The following is a 19,823-nucleotide window of genomic DNA, read 5'->3' on the forward strand; positions in this document are numbered from 1 at the left end:
CCTAGGTATTTTACTCTCTTTGTAGCAACTGTGAATGGGAGTTCACTCATGATTTGGCTCTCTGTTGGCCTATTATTGGTATATAGGAATGCTTTTGAGTTTTGCACATTGATTTTGTATCCTGAGACTTTGCTGAAGTTGCTTATCAGCTTAAGGAGATTCTGGGCTGAGATGGTGGGGTTTTCTAAACATACAATCATGTCATCTGCAAACAGAGACAACTTAACTTCCTCTCTTCCTATATGAATACCCTTTATTTATTTCTCTTGCCTGATTGCCCTGGCCAGAGCTTCCTATACTATGTTGAACAGGAGTGGTAAGAGAGAACATCCTTGTCTTGTGCCACTTTTCAAAGGGAATGCTTCCAGCTATTGCCCATTCAGTATGATATTGGCTGTGGGTTTGTCATAAATAGCTCTGATTATTTTGAGATATGTTCCACCAATACCTAGTTTAAGATGAGAGTTTTTAGCATGAGGCAGTGATGAATTTTATCGAAGGCCTTTTCTGCATCTATTGAGATAATCATGTGGTTTTTGTAATTGGTTCTGTTTTAGTAATGGATTACATTTATTATTCTGCAAATGTTGAACCAGTCTTGCATTCCAGGGATGAAGCCAACTTGATGGTGGTCGATAAGCTTTTTGATGTGCTGCTGGATTTGCTTTCCCAGTATTTTATTGAGGATTTCTGCATCGATGTTCATCAAGGATATTAGCCTGAATTTTTCTTTTTTTGTTGTGTCTCTGCCAGGTTTTGGTATCTGGATGATGCTGGCCTCATAAAATGAGTTGAGGAGGAGTCCCTCTTTTCCTATTGTTTGGAATAGTTTCAGAAGGAATGGTACCAGCATCTCTTTGTACCTCTGGTAGAATTTGGCTGTGAATCCATCTGGTCCTGGGCTTTTTGCTTTTCAGTTGATAGGCTATTTATTACTGCCTCAATTTCAGAACTTGTTATTCGTCTATTCAGGGATTCAACTTCTTCCTGGTTTAGTCTTGAGAGAGTGTGTGTGTCCAGGAATTTATCCATTTCTTCTAGATCTTCTAGTTTATTTGTGTAGAGGTGTTTACAGTATTCTCAATGGTAGTTTGTATTTCTGTGGGATCAGTGGTGATATCCCCTTTATCACTTTTCATTGTTGTCTGTTTGATTCTCCTCTCTTTTCTTTTTTATTAGTCTGGCTGGTGGTCCATCTTTTTGTTAATCTTTTCAAAAAACCAGCTCCTGGATTCACTGTTTTTTTAAAGGGTTTTTTGTGTCTCTATCTCCTTCAATTCTGCTCTGATCTTAGTTATTTCTTGTCTTCTGCTAGCTTTTGAATTTGTTTATTCTTGTTTCTCTAGTTCTTTTCATTGTGATGTTAGGGTGTTGATTTTAGATCTTTCCCACTTTCTCCTGTGGGTATTTAGTGCTATAAATTCTCCTCTAAACACTGCTTTAGCTATGTCCCAAAGATTCTGGTACACTGTGTCTTTGTTCTCATTGGTGTCAAGGAACTTATTTATTTCTGTCTTAATTTAGTTATTTACCCAGTAGTCATTCAGGAGCAGGTTGTTCAGTTTCGATGTAGTTGTGTGGTTTTCAGTGAGTTTCTTAATCCTGAGTTCTCATTTGATTGCACTACAGTCTGAGAGACTGTTTGTTTTGATTTCTGTTCTTTTGCATTTGCTGAGGAGTGTTTTACATCCAATTATGTGGTCAATATTAGAATAAGAGTGACGCGGTGCTGAGAAGAATGTAAATTCTGTTGACTTGGGGTGGAGAGTTCTGTAGATGTCTATTAGGTCCGCTTGGTCCAGAACTGAGTTCAAGTCCTGAATATCCTTGTTAATTTTGTCTTGTTGGTCCATCTAATATTGACAATGGGTGGGGGTTAAAGTCTCCCACTATTACTGTGTGGGAGTCTAAGTCTCTTTATGTAGGTCTGTAAGAACTTGCTTTATGAATCTGGGTGCTCCTGTATTGGGTGCATACATATTTAGGATAGTTAGCTCTTCTTTTGCACTGATCCCTTTACGACTATGTAATGACCTTTGTCTTTTTTGATCTTCGTTAGCTTAAAATCTGTTTTATCAGACACTAGGATTGCAACCCTTCTTTTTTATTTTTTGCTTTCCATTTGCTTGGTAAATATTCCTGAATCCCTTTATTTTGAGCCTATGGGTGTCTTTGCATGTCAGATGGGTCTCCTGCATACAGCACACGAATGAGTCTTGACTCTGTATCCAATTTGCCAGTCTGTGTCTTTTAACTGGGGCATTTAGCCCTTTTCTATTTAAGATTAATATTATTATGTGTGAATTTGATCCTGTCATTATGATGCTAGCTGGTTATTTTGCTCATTACTTGATGCAGTTTCTTTATAGTGTCGATGATCTTTACAATTTGGTATGTTTTTGCAGTGGCTGGTACCAATTTTTCCTTTCCATATTTAGTACTTCCCTTCAGAAGCTCTTGTAAAGCAGGACTGGTGGTTATAAAATCTCTCAACATTTGCTTATCTGTAAAAGATTTTTCTTCTCCTTCGCTTATAAAGCTTAGTTTGGCTGGATATGAAATTCTGGGTTAAAAATTCTTTTCTTTAAGAATGTTGAATATTGGCCCCCACTCTCTTCTGGCTTGTAGGATTTCTGCATAGAGATCTGCTGTTAGTCTGGTGGGCTTCCCTTTGTGGATAACCCGATCTTTCTTTCTGGTTGCCCTTAACATTTTTTCCTTCATTTCAACCTTGATGAATCTGATGATTATGTGACTTGAGGTTGCTCTTCTTGAGGACTGTCTTTGTGGTGTTCTCTGTATTTCCTGAATTTGAATGCTGGCCTGTCTTGCTAGGTTGAGGAAGTTCTCCTGGATAATCTCCTGAAGAGTGTTTTCCAACTTGGTTCCATTCTCCCGGTCACTTTCACGTACACCAACCAAACGTAGGTTTTGTCTTTTCACATATTCCCATATTTCTTGTAGGTTTTGTTCATTCTTTTTCATTTTTTTCTCTAATCTTATCTTCATGCTTTATTTCATTAAGTTGATCTCCAATCTCTTATATCCTTTCTTGTGCTTGATTGATTTGGCTATTGATACTTGTGCATGCTTCACAAAGTTCTCGTGCTGTATTTTTCGGCCTATCAGGTCATTTATGTTCTTCTCTAACTGGTTATTCTAGTTAGCAATTTCTCTACCCTTTTTCAAGGTTCTTAGCTTTCTTGCATTGGAGTGGAACATGCTCCTTTAGCTTGGAGGAGTTTGTTATTACCCACTTTCTGAAGCCTACTTCTGTCAATTCGTCAAACTCATTCTCCGTCTGGTTTTGTTCCCTTGCTGGCGAGGAGTTGTGATCCTTTGGAGGAGAAGAAACATTCTGGTTTTTGGAATTTTCAGCCTTTTTGCACTGGTTTTTCCTCATCTTCGTGGATTTATCTAACTTTGGTCTTTGATGTTGGTGACATTCAGATGGGGTTTTTGTGTGGACATCCTTTTTGTTGAGGTTGATGCTATTCCTTTATGTTTGTTAGTTTTCTTTCTAATAGTCAGGCCCCACTGCTGCAGGTATGCTGGAGTTTGCTGGAGGTCCACTACAGACCCTGTTTGCCTGGGTATCAACAGCAGAGGCTGCAGAAGAGCAAAGATTGCTGCCTGTTCCTTCCTCTGGAAGCTTCATCCCAGATGGGCACCCGCCAGATGACAGCCGGAGCTCTCCTGTATGAGGGGTCTGTTGATCCCTGCTGGGAGGTGTCTCCCCATCAGGAGGCATGGGGGTCAGGGACCCACTTGAGGAGGCAGTCTGTCCCTTAGCAGAGCTCAAGCGCTGTGCTGGGATATCCACTGCTCTCTTCAGAGCCAGCAGGCAGGAACGTTTAAGTCTGCTGCCACAAGTTTAAGTCCTACCCCCAAGTTTTCTGTCCCAGAGAGATGGGAGTTTTATCTATAAGCCCCTGACTGGGGCTGCTGGGCCTTTCTTTCAGAGATGCCCTGCTCAGAGAGGAGGAATCTAGAGAGGCAGTCTGGCTACAGCAACTTTGCCAAGCTATGGTCGGCTCTGTACAGTTTGAACTTCCTGATGGCTTTGTTTACACTGTGAGGGGAAAACCACCTACTCAAGCCTCAGTAATGGTGGCCTCCAAACCCCCGCCCCTGCTCCACCAAACTCAAGCATCCCATGTCAACTTCAGACTGCTGTGCTGGCAGCCAGAATTTCAAGCCAGTGGATCTTAGCTTTCTGGTCTCCGTGGGTGTGAGATCTGCTGAACTAGACCACTTGGCTCTCTGGTTTCAGCGCCCTTTCCAAGGGAGTAAAAGGTTCTGTCTCTCTGGCATTCCAGGCACCACTGGAGTATTAAAAAAACTAGTCTAGCTAGCTTGGTGTCTGCCCAAATGGCCGCCCAGTTTTGTGCTTGAAACCCAAGGCCCTGGTGGTGTAGGCACCCGAGGCAATCTCCTGGTCTTCAGGTTGTGAAGACCATGGGAAAAGCGTAGTATCTGGGCTGGAACGCACCGTTCCTCATGACACAGTCCCTCATGGCTTCCCTTGGCTAAGGGAGGGAGTTCCCTGACCCCTTGCGCTTCCCTCGTGAGGCAACGCCCCACCCTGCTTCAGGTCACCCTCCGTGGGCTGCACCCACTGTCTGACCAGTCCCAATGAGATGAGCCGGGTACCTCAGTTGGAAATGCAGAAGTTACCCACCTTCTGCATGGATCTTGCTGGGAGATGCAGACAGGAACTGTTCCTATCCAGCCATCTTGCCAGACACCCCCTGGCTAGCTATTTATTTTATTTTTTAAAGAAAGGGTCTTTTTCTTGCCCACGTTGGAGTACAGTGGTATAATCACAGATTACCGTAGACTTAAACTCCTGGGCTCAAATGATTCTCCTGCTTCAGCTTCCTGAGAAGGTCTACAGGCGCACCATCACCCACCATGCCCAGCTAATTAAAAAAAATTTTTTGTAGGTACAAGATCTCACTATCTTGCCCATGGTGGTCTTAAACTCCTGAACTCAAGTAAGCCTCCTGCCTCAGCCTCTCAAAGCCTGGGATTCCAGGTGCAAGCCTGTACCAGGCCTGCTATTTTCTTAAAACATGCGCGCCTGTGGTCCCAGCTACTCGGGAGGCTGAGGCAGGAGAATCACTTGAACCTGGGAGGCAGAGGTTGCAGTGAGCCAAGATTGCACCACTACACTCCAGCCTGGTGACAGAGTGAGACTCCATCTCACACACACAAAACAAACAAACAAACACTGTCTTCCCTTGGCTTTCATGACACTCCTTGACATGGTTTGGCTCTGTGTCCCCCAGAAAATCTCATCTTGTAGCTCCTATAATTCCCACATGTTTTGGGAGAGACCCAGTGGGAGATGACTGAAGCATCAGGGTGGGTCTTTCCAAGTGCTGTTCTCGTGACAGTGAATGAACTTACGAGATGTGATGGTTTTTAAAAATGGGAGTTACCCTGCACAAGCTCTATTTGTCTGCTGCCATCCACGTAAGACATGACTTGCTCCTCTCTGCCTTCCACCATGATTGTGAGGCTTCCCCAGCCACAGGAACTGTTAAGTCCAATTAAATCTCTTCCTTTAGTAAATTGCCCTGTCTCAGGTATGTCTTTATCAGCAGCATGAAAATGGACTAATACACTCCTGGTTTTCTTTCTACTTTTTTCCTTACTCCTCCTCAATCTCCTCTGCAGGCACTTTTTCCTCCACCTTTTTCTTAATGTTAACATTCCTCAAGGAATTCTTCCTGAGAGCTTTTTATTCCTCATACTATATATACATACATTCCTCAGGTGATCTTTACTTTTATGGCTTTAATTATCATCTACATACTAAAAACTATCAACTCCGTATCTCTAACCCAGATTTCTCTCCTGAGCTTCAGACCAATATATATTAACAATACTTCTGAAGTACATATCTTAGAGCAGGTACTATGTTAAGCACTTTTCACACATACATCCCTCCAATGAGAAAAGCTATAATCACTATCCCTGTATTACTAGTGAAAAGAACCCTGTTGACTATCTTCACCTGGGTGCCCTAAACACACCACCAGCTCAAATATGAACTCATCATTTTCTCTGCTCCCACCCTGCTCCTCCTTTCAGTGTTCTCCTCAGTGAATGGTACATTATTTACACAACTGTACAAGCCAGAAACCTGGTCACTATCCTTGAACATACCTTCAAAGAAGTTGAAGCTGTCCATGTCTATCTGTACCACCATTATTTCTAGTTATGACATCATTATCCCTTGTCTGTATTATAAATGCCTTCCTCTAGTTTAGTGTCCCTCCAATTCTTAAAGAATTACGTATTATATCTTCATATTTTCAGATCATATCACACTATCTGATATTTTACATATATACTTAAAAATAAAAGAACTAATGAATTATTGAATGATTTCATACATCCTAAAATAAATTAATCAGAAAAATAGATAAAAGGTGAACAAAACAATAGAAATCAAGAAGATAGAGGGGAAAAGGGGGAGGCAAGGCTGGGCTCAGTGGCTCACACCTGTAATCCCAGCACTTTAGGCTGAGGTGGGCAGATCAAGAGGTCAGGAGATCAAGACCATCCTGGCCAACACGGTGAAACCCCATCTCTACTAAAAATACAAAAATTAGCTAGGCGTGATGGCGTGTGCCTGTAATCCTAGCTATTTGGGAGGCTGATGCAGGAGAATGACTTGAACCCGGGAGGCAGAGATTTCAGTGAGTTGAGATTGCACCACCACACTCCAGTCTGGTGACAGAGCAAGACTCTGTCTCCAAAAGAAAAACAGAGGAGGCAAAAATAACAATTATGTTCTTCTGAGATAAGTAGAACAAAGATAGTAAGCACAAAGATATTCTTCAGTAGCTGTAACCCAGGTTGGTTTAGCTACTCTAAAAATAACCTTGGCCAATCTAACTTCTTTAAAAAAGACTTCTATCAACTCCAATAAAAATAAGAAAGGATTTTCAGGTAGCAATTATTCTTAGATCTAACTACATCAAAAATATACAAAGAATGAGCATGGATGTCTATATGAATTCATGCTCTTTCCCCATCACTTTACTGACAATAATAAAGACTTACTCAATTTCCTCCTAAAACAAAATAAACCTCAAACTCTATAGCTAGTACTAGGTAATAAGTTTACATATTCATGGATACACACATTTAAAAGAATATATTCTATTTCACAAAGCTTATTTTTCAGTACTTACATGCAAATTGCAACCATCACCACTTTTCCTGGTCCCTTAAAAAACACCGATGCCGTTCTGGAGCGTGGCTGTAAAAAAAAAAAACTTTTTTTAATACCTCCAAAATTTTGCAGAGAAGCACTATAACTGGTGGCTTTGACAGACCAGAAAATTTTCCTCTATCAAAACTTCTAAATTACGTTACTTATTTTTCTCTAGAAGTTCTTGTTTAGAAAGTGGAAAGATTAAAACAGACAGCATATCTGGGTCTCTTTCCAGAATCTTGTTTATTTTGTTTCCTTGTCATTCGTGTCCTGCCTTCTTCCAGAAGGGATCTGAGTTGGCTATATAAAAACTAGTAATAAAGTAGAAAAATGCACTGAGCTGAAATTCATATGCTCTAAGAATGTGTGAAATCAGACACCCCAAACTCTGTATTGACCTGCCTTCAGAGCTAAGTGAAGGAACTACACAGGGATAAATCTTGTCCATGTGGTCTCAACTTTTACTTCGATTTGTAAGCCGTAAACTCTAACTATATGTCTAGATTTCTGAATTATACTGTTTATTGATAACAAACAGAATGTATGTTTTATTATAATAAGAATATATTGTATTCTTTGGTTGAATAGAGAAAAAACTCAATGAAATTATTATGGGAATAACAGAATGCTGCTTAAGGTGAAAAATAAGATTTCTTTAGAAGAAAGGTTTGGGAACTCATGGGAGGGGCAAAACAGGGAAAGGAAATGAGATCTTTAAGATCAGAATAAGAAATAATAAGAAAAAAATAAGGAAAAAGATTCACTGGGTTCAAACCACTCTAATAAAGAAGGCTGCAGAAAAAGGGAAGATGTGTTGGTAGTAACTAGGAATAATGATAAGGCACAAGGACTCTAACAAGAGAATAAAAATCTGGAAAAACAAGAGATCACAAGAAGCCAGGATCCAAAACCCGCTTGGGAAGCATCCTGTAAAAGTTACTCAAAAATTCCATAATCAGGCCAGGCGCAGTGGCTCATGCCTGTAATCCTAGCACTTTGGGAGGCCAAGATGGGCAGACTGCTTGAGCTCAGGAGTTTGAGACCAGTTTGGGCAACATGGTAAAACCCCATCTCTACTAAAATACAAAAAAATCAGTCGGGTGTGGTGGTGGGTGCCTGTAATCCCAGCTACTCAGGAGGCTAAGGCATGAGAATCTCTTGAACTCGGGAGGCGGAGGTTGCAGTGAGCCGAGTGGGCAACATAGCAAGACTCTGTCTCAAAAATAAAATAAAATAAATTAAATTAAATATTAAAAAATTCCATAATCAGAGCAATTGGAGAACTGCCCCTTTTTGAAGACCAGGACAGCAAAATGTTAGAAATTAATGAAACTGAATAGCCAATATCTACTTTTTCTATTTTTATATATCTTTGAAAACATTCACAATAAACAAGATTCTTTAATATTGGTACAAGTACAGAAAATTTGGATGGATTTCAGACAGAAGTACCAGGAAAAGGAGCATAAATTGTTCAAAGCATTATTGATGCATTTCAAGGTGATACTATTGTGGAGTTAAATATATTAAGCAGAGATAAAGGTACTTCCAATTTTCTGAAGTACTATTCAAGAAACTCATCAATTAGAAATAGAAGGGAAGGCATGGGAAAGTAAAAATACATTGAAGGGGGAATTATTATACAAGAAATTAAGTACCAGAGAGGCAGACCCAGAACATTGTGATTTCATATATCTCACTGGAGTTCTCATGAGTTAAGAATATATTGGAAAAACAAGTGTCTGGGTCAGAAATAACAACAACAACAACAAAAAGAACAAGGCATTTAATTTGTGCAAACAGGATTAGTTTAATTTGTGCAAACAGGATTAGCCTTATGTTTTAGAGAAGGAAAGCAACCATCTTCAGTGGGAGAACAACCATTCCTAAAGGGAACAGTGGTACAGTAGAGGGAAATGAAATACTAATTTTATCCTAATGTCCCTGCAAAAAAGGTTGTAATAGCAAAAAAATTTGATTCAAAACATGGAATATTCAAAAGCTGACCAATATTAATCGTCTAAAGGCCTGAAATAACAAGAGATTTCATAACTCAACCGCTACTATTAGAAAATCTGGTGAGGATGATTCTCCATGTGAAACAGATGTGAAGGCTTGAGGAGTCAATCTTCCCAGGAGGCAGGTCTCACCAGCATAAGTTATCGCAGCACAAGAGGCAATGGCAGTAGCCCTTTAGGCATGAGAGTGAAAATGCTGGCTCACAAGACATATGAAGGCTCTACCAGAGGACAGTTCACATCTTCAGGGCAGCACTGGGGTGCCAGAAAGGCAGGGATCAAAGGGGAAATGGAAATTAAGAGGTCTTGAAGATAATAAATGGAAAAGGAAAGCATATCAAATAAGACTTGCCTAAAATTATCATCACTGCCAATGTCTAAACTTTGCAAAAGGGGTGCAATGTCTCAAATGCCACTAGAGAGAAGAAAATGTGCATAGGTAGCTTTTTATCCAAATATGACATTAACTTCTTAATAGGAGATCCCTCCCAGTCAAGTTTAAATGGAAAGTCAACTTGGCCATAGACTGTCTGGCATCTTAAAGGTGCTGGGGTCTTTGGTAAATCATTTCAGTTGAGTGGTGGAGTTGAAAGCCCAATTGGATTAGGTTCAGGAGAAAATAAGAGGTAGAACAGTAAAGGCAAACTTTCTATATGTGTCCCAATATTAATTTTCTTCTAGTAGGAAGGAAAGCAGAGTATTTTGTCACATGTATAGATGAGTTAGTAAATTTGGTGATGAAAAGATGAGGTACTTTTATGAAATTACACCTATTTTTTCAATAAAATATGAAACAAGGGCAAGAGCTGAAGAGTAAAGAGTGAGGCTGTTGGGAAGAAAGAAAAAGATACGCAATAGCTATTTCAAAGAGTGGGAAGGTAAACATACTCTGCAAGTTTAGTAAGACTGTCAAATAATATTGAGTATCAGTTGATTCTGTATAGTCATATAATGAAGAAAGAACAATCACACTGGCTGGGTAATTTTCTTCTCCAAGGGCTAACCTTCTTGGATACAAGCACAGAGTTGGCAGTCTGAATGTTGGACCAGAGTCAGGAGCAGAAAGAGAGAGGCTAAAGAAAATTAAGAGAGTGTATGACAGATATAAATCTCACCAAAACCTAAGAAAATAAAGTCTTCTTCCTCATTTATATCTACATGCTTAAGGTTCATAACATAGTCATGACTTTAAAGAAAACTTACATACGAATGTTTTAAATTTCAAGAAAACCAGGCCGGGTGCGGTGGCTCGTGCCTGTAATCCCAACACTTTGGGAGGCCGAGGCAGGTGGATCACCTGAGGTCAGAAGTTCAAGACCAGCCTAGCTAACATGGTGAAACCCTGTCTGTACTAAAAATACAAAAATTAGCTGGGCAGGGTAGCGTGCCTGTGGTCCCAGCTACTCGGGAGGCTGAGGCAGGAGAATCGTTCAAACCTAGGAGGCAGAGATTGCAGTGAGCCGAGATCGCGCCACTGCACTCCAGCCTGGGCAACAAAAGCGAAAACTCCATCTCAAAAAAAAAAAAGGAAAATCAGAAATAAACGAATAGACTGTAATTCAGTGAACTACAATGTACTCAAGAAAATCTTAGACTGAGATCACAGACATGCTAGAATTTTACAATGGACTGATATTAGAATTTTGCGGTAAAACGCACACATACACATTATTACAAAGATATCCTTACCTTGGTATTTCCCAAGAAATCTCTGTACTCTCTTAATATTTTTTGGTTTCTAAATAGCCCTGTAAGAATAACAAAATAAATTTAGGTCACAGATATTCTTACTAGTCACAGTTTAGATTAACATGATATTCTCTTTAGGACTATGTTAAATATGCTCTACAAGCTAAGAGCAAAAATATTAAGTTATAAAAAATTTGGATTTGTAACCTGATTTAAAAATGGGGAGAGGATTTAAATAGACATTTCTCCAAAGATTATATAGAAACCACCAACAAGCATATGGAAAGATGCTCAACATCACTAATCATCAGAGAAAGACATATGAAAACCACAATGAGATATCACCTCACATCCATTAGGATGGCTACTATTAAAAAAACAAGAAATAGAAAATAACAAGTATTGGCAATGTGTCAAAACTGGAACCTTTGGGCACTGATGGCAGGAATGTAAAATAGTGCAATTGCTATGGAAAAAAATATGAAGGTTCCTACAAAAAATTTTAACACAGAATTACCATATAATCCAGCAATCCTACTTCTGGACATATGTCCAAAAGAATAGAAAGTTGGGGCCTCAAAAAGCTATTCACATGCCCATGTTCATAGCAGCAATAGTCACAACAGTCAAGAGGTGAAGCAATCCAAATGTCCACGGACGGATGAATGAATGGATAAACAAAATGTGGTATAAACATATGATGATGGAGTATTATTTAGCCTTGAAAAAGGAAGGAAATCCTGTCACATGCAACAACGTGGATAAACCTTGAGGACACTATGCTAAGTGAAATAAGCCCATCTCAAAAGGACAAACACTGTATGATTCCACTTATATGAGGTATCTAAAGTATTCAAGTTAATAGAAACAAAAAGCAGAATGGTGGTTGCCAGGGACCAGGGGGAGGCAGGGAAATGGGAGGTAGTTATTTAATGGGTACAGTGCTTCAGTTTTGCAATATGAAAAACCTCTGAAGATCTGTTTCACAGCAATGTGAATACACTTACACACTTATGAACTGTACCTTTACAAATGGTTAAGAGGGTAAATTTTGGGCTATGTGTTTTTTACCACAATAAAAAAGGAGGCAGGAGAATCTGGATTTGCAATGAGATAAAGGCAGTTTGGAAAGATTCTTTTCTCAATATTACCTTTAAAAAAGTTAATTAAGCCTGACATAAAAACAAAAGTCCTTCATTTTTACCTCAAAGTTGAAAAATATGAGAGTGTTTTTCTATTACTGTGTTTTCTCAAATTTTTGTATTATAAAAAAATCCTTTAACTTTTATTTACAAGGCTACTCATGGTATCATTTTAACAGCAAAAGACGAGAAACGTCCTATGGGGGAATGACTGAATAAATTATGGTATATCAAAAAATAGAGTATTACAAAATAAAGAAATGTCTTTATTTACTGCTATGGCATAGTCCTCAGGACAGAGTTAAGTAAAATAAGCAAGAGCAGCTTAGCGTGGTGGCTCATGCCTGTAATCCCAGCACTTTGGGAGGCCAAGGCAGGCGGATCACAAGGTCAGGAGATCGAGACCATCCTGGCTAACACGGTGAAACACCGTCTCTACTAAAAATACAAAAAATTAGACAGGCATGGTGGCACGCGCCTGTAGTCCCAGCTACTTGGGAGGCTGAGGCAGGAGAATTGCTTGAACCCGGGAGGTGGAGGTTGCAGTGAGCCGAGATCGTGCCACTGCACTCCAGCCTGGGCCACAGAGCGAGACTCCATCTCAAAAAAAAAAGCAAGAGCAGGAATGTATAGTATGCCTTATTTATGAAGGGTATGGAGTTTAATACAAATGTGTATGTTTATTTTCTTTTTAAATATTATTTTTATTTTTAAATTTTGGGTAGGGAAAAGGGTCTCGCTAATGTTGCCCAGGCTGGTCTCAAAAACTCCTGGTCTGAAGTGATCCTCCGACTTCAGCCTCCCAAAGTCCTGGGATTATAGGCATGAGCCATGGAGCCTGGCTTTATTTTCTTATATTTTAAGTACTAAAAAAAAACACCAAAAACTAATTTTTAAAACAGTTACTTATACAAGAGAGAGGACTTAGAATGGAAAGGACAGAGATGGAAGCTAGAGTTCTCTGAAATATCTGTTCTGTAGGTTTGACTAAGAAATCATGTAAATTTTTAGGCAATTATAAAATAAAAACAAACATTTTTAAAAATCAGAAGCAAAACGAAACAAATGAGCCTAACTGTATATCTATTGATGGTATTTCTATATAGAAAAATTTTAAGTGACTTTATATAACACAGAAACTGAAGTATGCATCTCTAGTGGGATATATATACTAAAGATAACAAAGAAAAGCAAAGAAATCTTAAATTACATTGCTAGTATTAATACTGTTATTTGAAACTACACTTTATGTGTGTAGAGACATAGAATAAATCATGTAATTACTTTAACTTGATTTTATTTTCCAGTAAAAGTGGCTCATTTTAGAAATAGTTGATTACCACCCCAGGATAGGAAACGTACAAGATGAGTCTGAAACATATTATTCCTGAAAGTAAGGACGCCATGATACTAGAGTTATGACAAAGGGACTTAGGAGCCAACTGAGGTGCTTCCATTGATCAACATCAGGACAGTTTGACCACTGCTACTTTGTTCTATTCCTTGCATGTTTTCTTCTCCCTCTTCTCTCTTCCTATCCCACTGCTCCCCTCTTGGTAATGAACTCCTGTACTCTCAAGAAACTCTCTCCATCCCTTTTCTTCCTGGGTTATTGACCATAATTGTCTCACAATTTCCACTTTGAAATTTTGCCAACTCATCTGAAGAAGTAAATACTGTCATTTCTAAGCCTTGGTCCCGTGCAGAACTGAGATAATCAAATAGTTTAGAGTCCTCCTAAATATTTATACTCCAAGGCTTCTCGTTTCATATCCTTCCAGTTTCGTAACTTCTTATCAGGTTACTAGTAAGAAAAATAAAATAAAATGGGGTGGAAACCTAATGAAACCATTGAAATAGGGTTGGCAAACTTTTTTTCCAAGAGGACTAGTGACATGGTTTGGACCTGCGTCCCCATCCAAATCTCACGTCAAATTGAAATCCAATTGTTGGAGGGGGAGCCTGGTGGGGGGATAATTGGGTCATGGGGGTGAATTCTCATGAATGATTTAGCAATATCCCTCTTGGTACTGTCCTCATGACAGGTGAGTTCATTGTCATGAGATCTGGTCATTTAAAAGTGTGAGGCACTCCCCCATCCCTCTCTTGCTCCTGCTATGTAAGATACCTGTTCCCTCTTTAACTTCCACCAAGATTGGAAGCTTCCTGAGGCTCCCCAGAAGCTTCTATGCTTCCTGTACAGCCTGCAGAACTCTGAGCTAATTAACCCTCTTTTCTTTATAACCAGTCTCAGGTATTTCTTTATACCAATGCAAGAACGGACTAATACAGCTAGGTAGCAAATATTTTATGCTTTGGAGGCCAAGAGATAATATAAAGGGTATGATAAAGGTATAGTAAGAAATAACTACAAATTTCCATGAAATTTTTTGACAAAATTTAAAATATAATAAGAACATGTGAATGCAATTCTTTGTAACACAGGGCTACTAATCAGAAGAATAAAATACTTTTTGGGGAGATGATAGGATAAAATATTTCACTTAATTGGAATTCAGTTAGTATTCCTTATCATCAAAATTAATTGCAAATATTCATCCATTGATGATGATCTGTTATTTTACTATTTCATCTTGAAAATCTTATAGGTAAGTACTGCCAAATACTGATATAAATCTATAAACGTGATTTTAAATAACTATATTCATAGCTTTGAAAGCATTTATAGAATTATATGAAATTCTTGTTGATATTTGCCTTTTAGCATCTTGTTACATTGAGGACTAATCACTTCCAATTGAAGTTAGGAGAAAGCTGCTAAACTGCAGAATTCAATGGATTTTGAAATATGCAAATTTCCTCTGCACTTGCATGGAAATCTGAAAAACATTTCTGGTTGGGCTTGGAAAATATATCTGCTGCAGATGTCTTCTGTTATTTTTTTTATGTGTTCATTCTTTTATTGTCCATTGTTTTAACCTGACTGAATACATGATCCACAAGAGCACTGTACTCCTGGCAATTATTAGAACATGGATTTTGCATGGTAGAAAACATTTAACACCAGTCTATGGGGTGCTGCACTGCTTTCTATAAAGTTCAAAATAAAGATTTATTTTCAAACAAGTGACTCTGGTTTATTTCATACATGATATTTTTTTTTGCAGAAAAAAATAAAACTGTACAACTGTATAAATATAAAATTCTTCCACCATGAAAATGGTTAAAACATTCATAAAGACACACCATAAGCATGTGATGCCTCCAGAAAGGAAAAAAGGAAAGTAAAATAAAATGTACAAAGCAAATTAATTAGGCCTGTTACTAGCCAAAGTGATGGGCAAATTCAGATCTTAGACAAAGCTTTAGAACATACTAGAGGACAAAGGAAGAGATGTCAAGACAGCATTCAAAACAAGCACAACACAACTCATCACCTTTTTGTGTTTTTCTGTAGTGTCACTTAAAATTTAAAGGGCAGTTCCCCCATGACAAACCCCTGTCCAAGTCCCAGGAGAAAAAATAATAATAAAGTAAGACCTAATGCCACAGGAAAAGACTACGGATATGTTAAAAATGCTCATTGGGTAGGTTTCAAGATGGCCAAATAGCAACAACTCCAGTCTGCAGCTCCCAGCGTGAGTGACACAGAAGACGGGTGATTTCTGTATTTCCAACAGAGGTACCTGGTTCATCTCACTGGGACTTCTCAGACAGTGGGTGCAGCCCACGGACCAGGGTGGGGCATCGCCTTACCTGGGAAGCACAAGGGGTCTGGGAATTCCCTTTCCTAGCAAAGGGAAGCCTTGATGGATGGTGCCTGGAAAATCGGGACACTCTCACCCTAATACTGTGCTTTTCCAACAGCCTTAGCAAACAGAACACCAGGAGATTATATCCCACCCCTGGCTTGGAGGGTCCCACACCCACAGAGCCTGACTCACTGCTAGCACAGCAATCTGAGATAAAACTGCAAGGCAGCGAGGCTGGGGGAGGTGCATATGCCATTGCTGAGGCTTGAGTAGGTAAACAAAGCTGCCAGGAAGCTCGAACTGGGTGGAGCCCACCCCAGCTCAGGGAGGCCTGCCTGCCTCTGTAGACTCCACTTCTGGGGGCAGAGCATAGCTGAACAAAAGGCAGCAGAAACTTCTGCAGACTTAAACGTCCCTGTGGGACAGCTTTGAAGAGAGTAGTGGTTCTCCCAGCACGCAGCTAGAGATCTGAGAGCAGAGAAAATGCCTCCTCAAGAGGGTCTCTGACCCCCAGCAGCCTAACTGGGAGACACCTTCCAGTAGGGGCCGACTGACACCTCATACAGCCAAGTGCCCCTCTGAAACGAAGTTTCTAGAGGAAGGATCAGGCAGCAACATCTGCCGATCTGCAAAATTTGCTATTCTGCAGCCTCCGCTGGTGATACCCAGGCAAACAGGGTCTGGAGTGGACCTCCAGCAAAATCCAACAGACCTGCAGCTAAGTGTCCTGTTAGAAGGAAAACTAACAAACAGAAAGGACATCCACACCAAAACCCCATCTGTACGTCACCATCATCAAAGACCAAAGGTTGATAAAACCACAAAGATGGGGAAAAACCAGAGCAGAAAAGCTGAAAATTCTAACAGAGTGCCTCTTCTCCTCCAAAGGAACACAGCTCCTCGCCAGCAATGGAACAAAGCTGGATGGAGAATGATTTTAACAAGTTGAGAGAAGGAGGCTTCAGATGATCAGTAATAACAAACTTCTCCAAGCTAAAGGAGGATGTTTGAACCCATCACAAAGAAGCTAAAAACCTTGAAAAAAGATTAGACAAATGGTTAACTGTAATAAACAGTGTAGAGAAGTCCTTAAATGACCTGATGGAGCTGAAAATCATAGCACGAGAATTATGTGACACATGCACAAGCTTCAGCAGCCAATTTGATCAAGTGGAAGAAAGGGTATCAGTGATTGAAGATCAAATGAATGAAATGAAGTGAAAAGAGAAGCTGAGAGAAAAAAAGAGTAAAAAGAAACGACCAAAGCCTCCAAGAAATACGGGACTATGTGAAAAGACCAAATCTATGTCTGATTGGTGTATCTGAAAGTGATGAGGAGAATAGAACCAAGCTGGAAAACACTCTTCAGGATATTACCCAGGAGAACTTCCCCAACCTAGCAAGGCAGGCCAACATTCAAATTCAGGAAATACAGAGAACGCCACAAAGATACTCCTTGAGAAGAGCAACTCCGAGACACATAATTGTCAGATTCACCAAAGTTGAAATGAAAGAAAAAATGTTAAGGGCAGTCAGAGAGAAAGGTCAGGTTATTCCCAAAGGGAAGCCCATTGGACTAACAGCAGATCTCTCAGCAGAAACTCTACAAAGTCAGAAAAGAATGAGGACTAATATTCAATATTCTTAAAGAAAAGAATTTTCAATCCAGAATTTCATATCAAGACAAAATAAGCTTCATAAATGAAGGAGAAATAAAATCCTTTACAGACAAACAAATGCTGAGAGATTTTGTCATCACCAGGCCTGCCTTACAAAAGCTCCTGAAGGAAGTACTAAACATGGAAAGAACAACTAGTACCAGCCACTGCAAACACATGCCAAATTGTAAAGACCGTCAATACTAGGAAGAAACTGCATCGAATAACGAGCAAAATAACTAGATAACATCATAATGACAGGATCTAATTCACACATGACAATATTAACCTTAAATGTAAATGGGCTAAATTAAATAATTGGGCTCCAATTAAAAGACACAGACTGGCAAACTGGATAAAGAGTCAAGATCCATCAGTGTGCTGTATTCAGGAGACCCATCTCACGTGCAGAGACACACATAGGCTCAAAATAAAGGGATGAAGGAAGATCTACCAAGCAAATGGAAAACAAAAAAAAGCAGGGGTTGCAATCCTACTCTCTGATAAAACAGACTTTAAACCAACAAAGATCAAAGCAGACAAAGAAGGCCATTATATAATGGTAAAAGGATCAACACAACAAGAAGAGCTAACTATCCTAAATATATATGCACCCAATACAGGAGCATCCAGATTCATAAAGCAAGTCCTTAGAGACCTACGAAGAGACTAGACTCCCACACAATAATAATACGAGACTTTAGCACCCCACTGTCAACATTAGACAGATCAACAAGACAGAAAGTTAACAAGGATATCCAGGAATTGAACTCAGCTCTGCACCAAGTGGACCTAATAGACATCTACAGAACTCTCCACCCCAAATCAACAGAATATACATTCTTCTCAGCACCTCATCACACGTATTCAAAAACTGACCACATAATTGGAAGTAAGGCACTCCTCAGCAAATGTAAAAGAACAGAAACTATAACAAACTGTCTCTCAGACCCCAGTGCAATCAAACTAGAACTCAGGATTAAGAAACTCAATCAAAACCACTCAACTACATGGAAACTGAATAACCTGCTCCTGAATGATTACTGGGTACATAACGAAATGAAGGCAGAAATAAAGATGTTCTTTGAAACCAATGAGAACAAAGATACAGAATCTCTGGGACACATTTAAAGCAGTGCATAGAGGGAAATTTATAGCACTAAATGCCCACAAGAGAAAGCAGGAAAGATCTAAAATGGGCACTCTAACATCACAATTAAAAGAACTAGAGAAGCAAGAGCAAACACATTCAAAAGATAGCAGAAGACAAGAAATAACTAAGGTCAGAGCAGAACTGAAGGAGATAGAGACACAAAAAACCCTTCAAAAAATCAATGAATCCAGGAGCTGTTTTTTGAAAACATCAGCAAAATGGATAGACCGCTAGCAAGACTAATAAAGAAGAAAAGACAGAAGAATCAAATAGATGCAATAAAAAATGATAAAGGGGATATCACCACTGATCCCACAGAAATACAAACTATCTACCATCAGAGAGTACTATAAACACCTTTATGCAAATAAACTAGAAAATCTAGAAGAAATGGATAAATTCCTGGACACATACACCCTCCCAAGACCAAACCAGGAAGAAGTTGAATCCCTGAATAGACCAATAACAGGCTCTGAAATTGAGGCAATAATTAATAGCCTACCAACCAAAAACAGTCCAGGACCCCATGGATACACAGTCGAATTCTATCAGAGGTACAAAGAGAAGCTGGTACCATTCCTTCTGAAACTATTCCAATCAATAGGAAAAGAGGGAATCCTCCCTAATTCATTTTATGAGGCCAACATCATCCTGATACCAAAGCCTGGCAGAGACACAACAAAAAAAGAGAATTCTAGACCAATATCCCTGATGAACATCGTTGCAAAAATCCTCAATAAAATACTGGCAAACCGAATCCAGCAGCACATCAAAAAGCTTATCCACCATGATTAAGTTGGCTTCATCCCTGGGATGCAAGGCTAGTTCAACATAAGCAAATCAATAAATGTAATCCATCATATAAACAGAACCAAAGACAAAAACCACATGATTATCTCAATAGATGCAGAAAAGGCCTTCGATAAAATTTGACAGCCCTTCATGCTAAAAACTCTCAATAAACTAGGTATTGATGGGACGTATCTAAAAATAATAAGAGCTATTTATGACAAACCCACAGCCAATCATACTGAATGGGCAAAAACTGGAAGCACTCCCTTTAAAAACTGGCAGAAGACAGGGATGCCCTCTCTCACCACTCCTATTCAACATAGTGTTGAAAGTTCAAGCCAGGGAAATCAGGCAAGAGAAAGAAATAAAGGGTATTCAATTAGGAAAAGAGGAAATCAAATTGTCCCTGTTTGCAGATGACATGATT

General features: G+C 39.3%; 1 protein-coding gene across 1 annotated transcript in view; it reads right to left on the reverse strand.

The window, feature by feature from the left end:
- SLC30A9 (solute carrier family 30 (zinc transporter), member 9) overlaps window positions 1-19,823 on the reverse strand; it is a 109,440-nt gene that overhangs the window by 46,363 nt on the left and 43,254 nt on the right. Inside the window, exons 7-8 of the mRNA XM_011949039.1 lie at window positions 10,939-10,997; window positions 7,209-7,276 (exon numbers count right to left, since the gene is read on the reverse strand). Of these exons, the coding sequence (XP_011804429.1) occupies window positions 7,209-7,276; window positions 10,939-10,997 (127 nt within the window). The remainder of the gene's footprint in view (window positions 1-7,208; window positions 7,277-10,938; window positions 10,998-19,823) is intronic.

The sequence above is a fragment of the Colobus angolensis genome, unplaced genomic scaffold (assembly GCF_000951035.1).
Source record: "Colobus angolensis palliatus isolate OR3802 unplaced genomic scaffold, Cang.pa_1.0 Scaffold29, whole genome shotgun sequence".
NCBI classification, from domain to species: Eukaryota; Metazoa; Chordata; class Mammalia; order Primates; family Cercopithecidae; genus Colobus; species Colobus angolensis.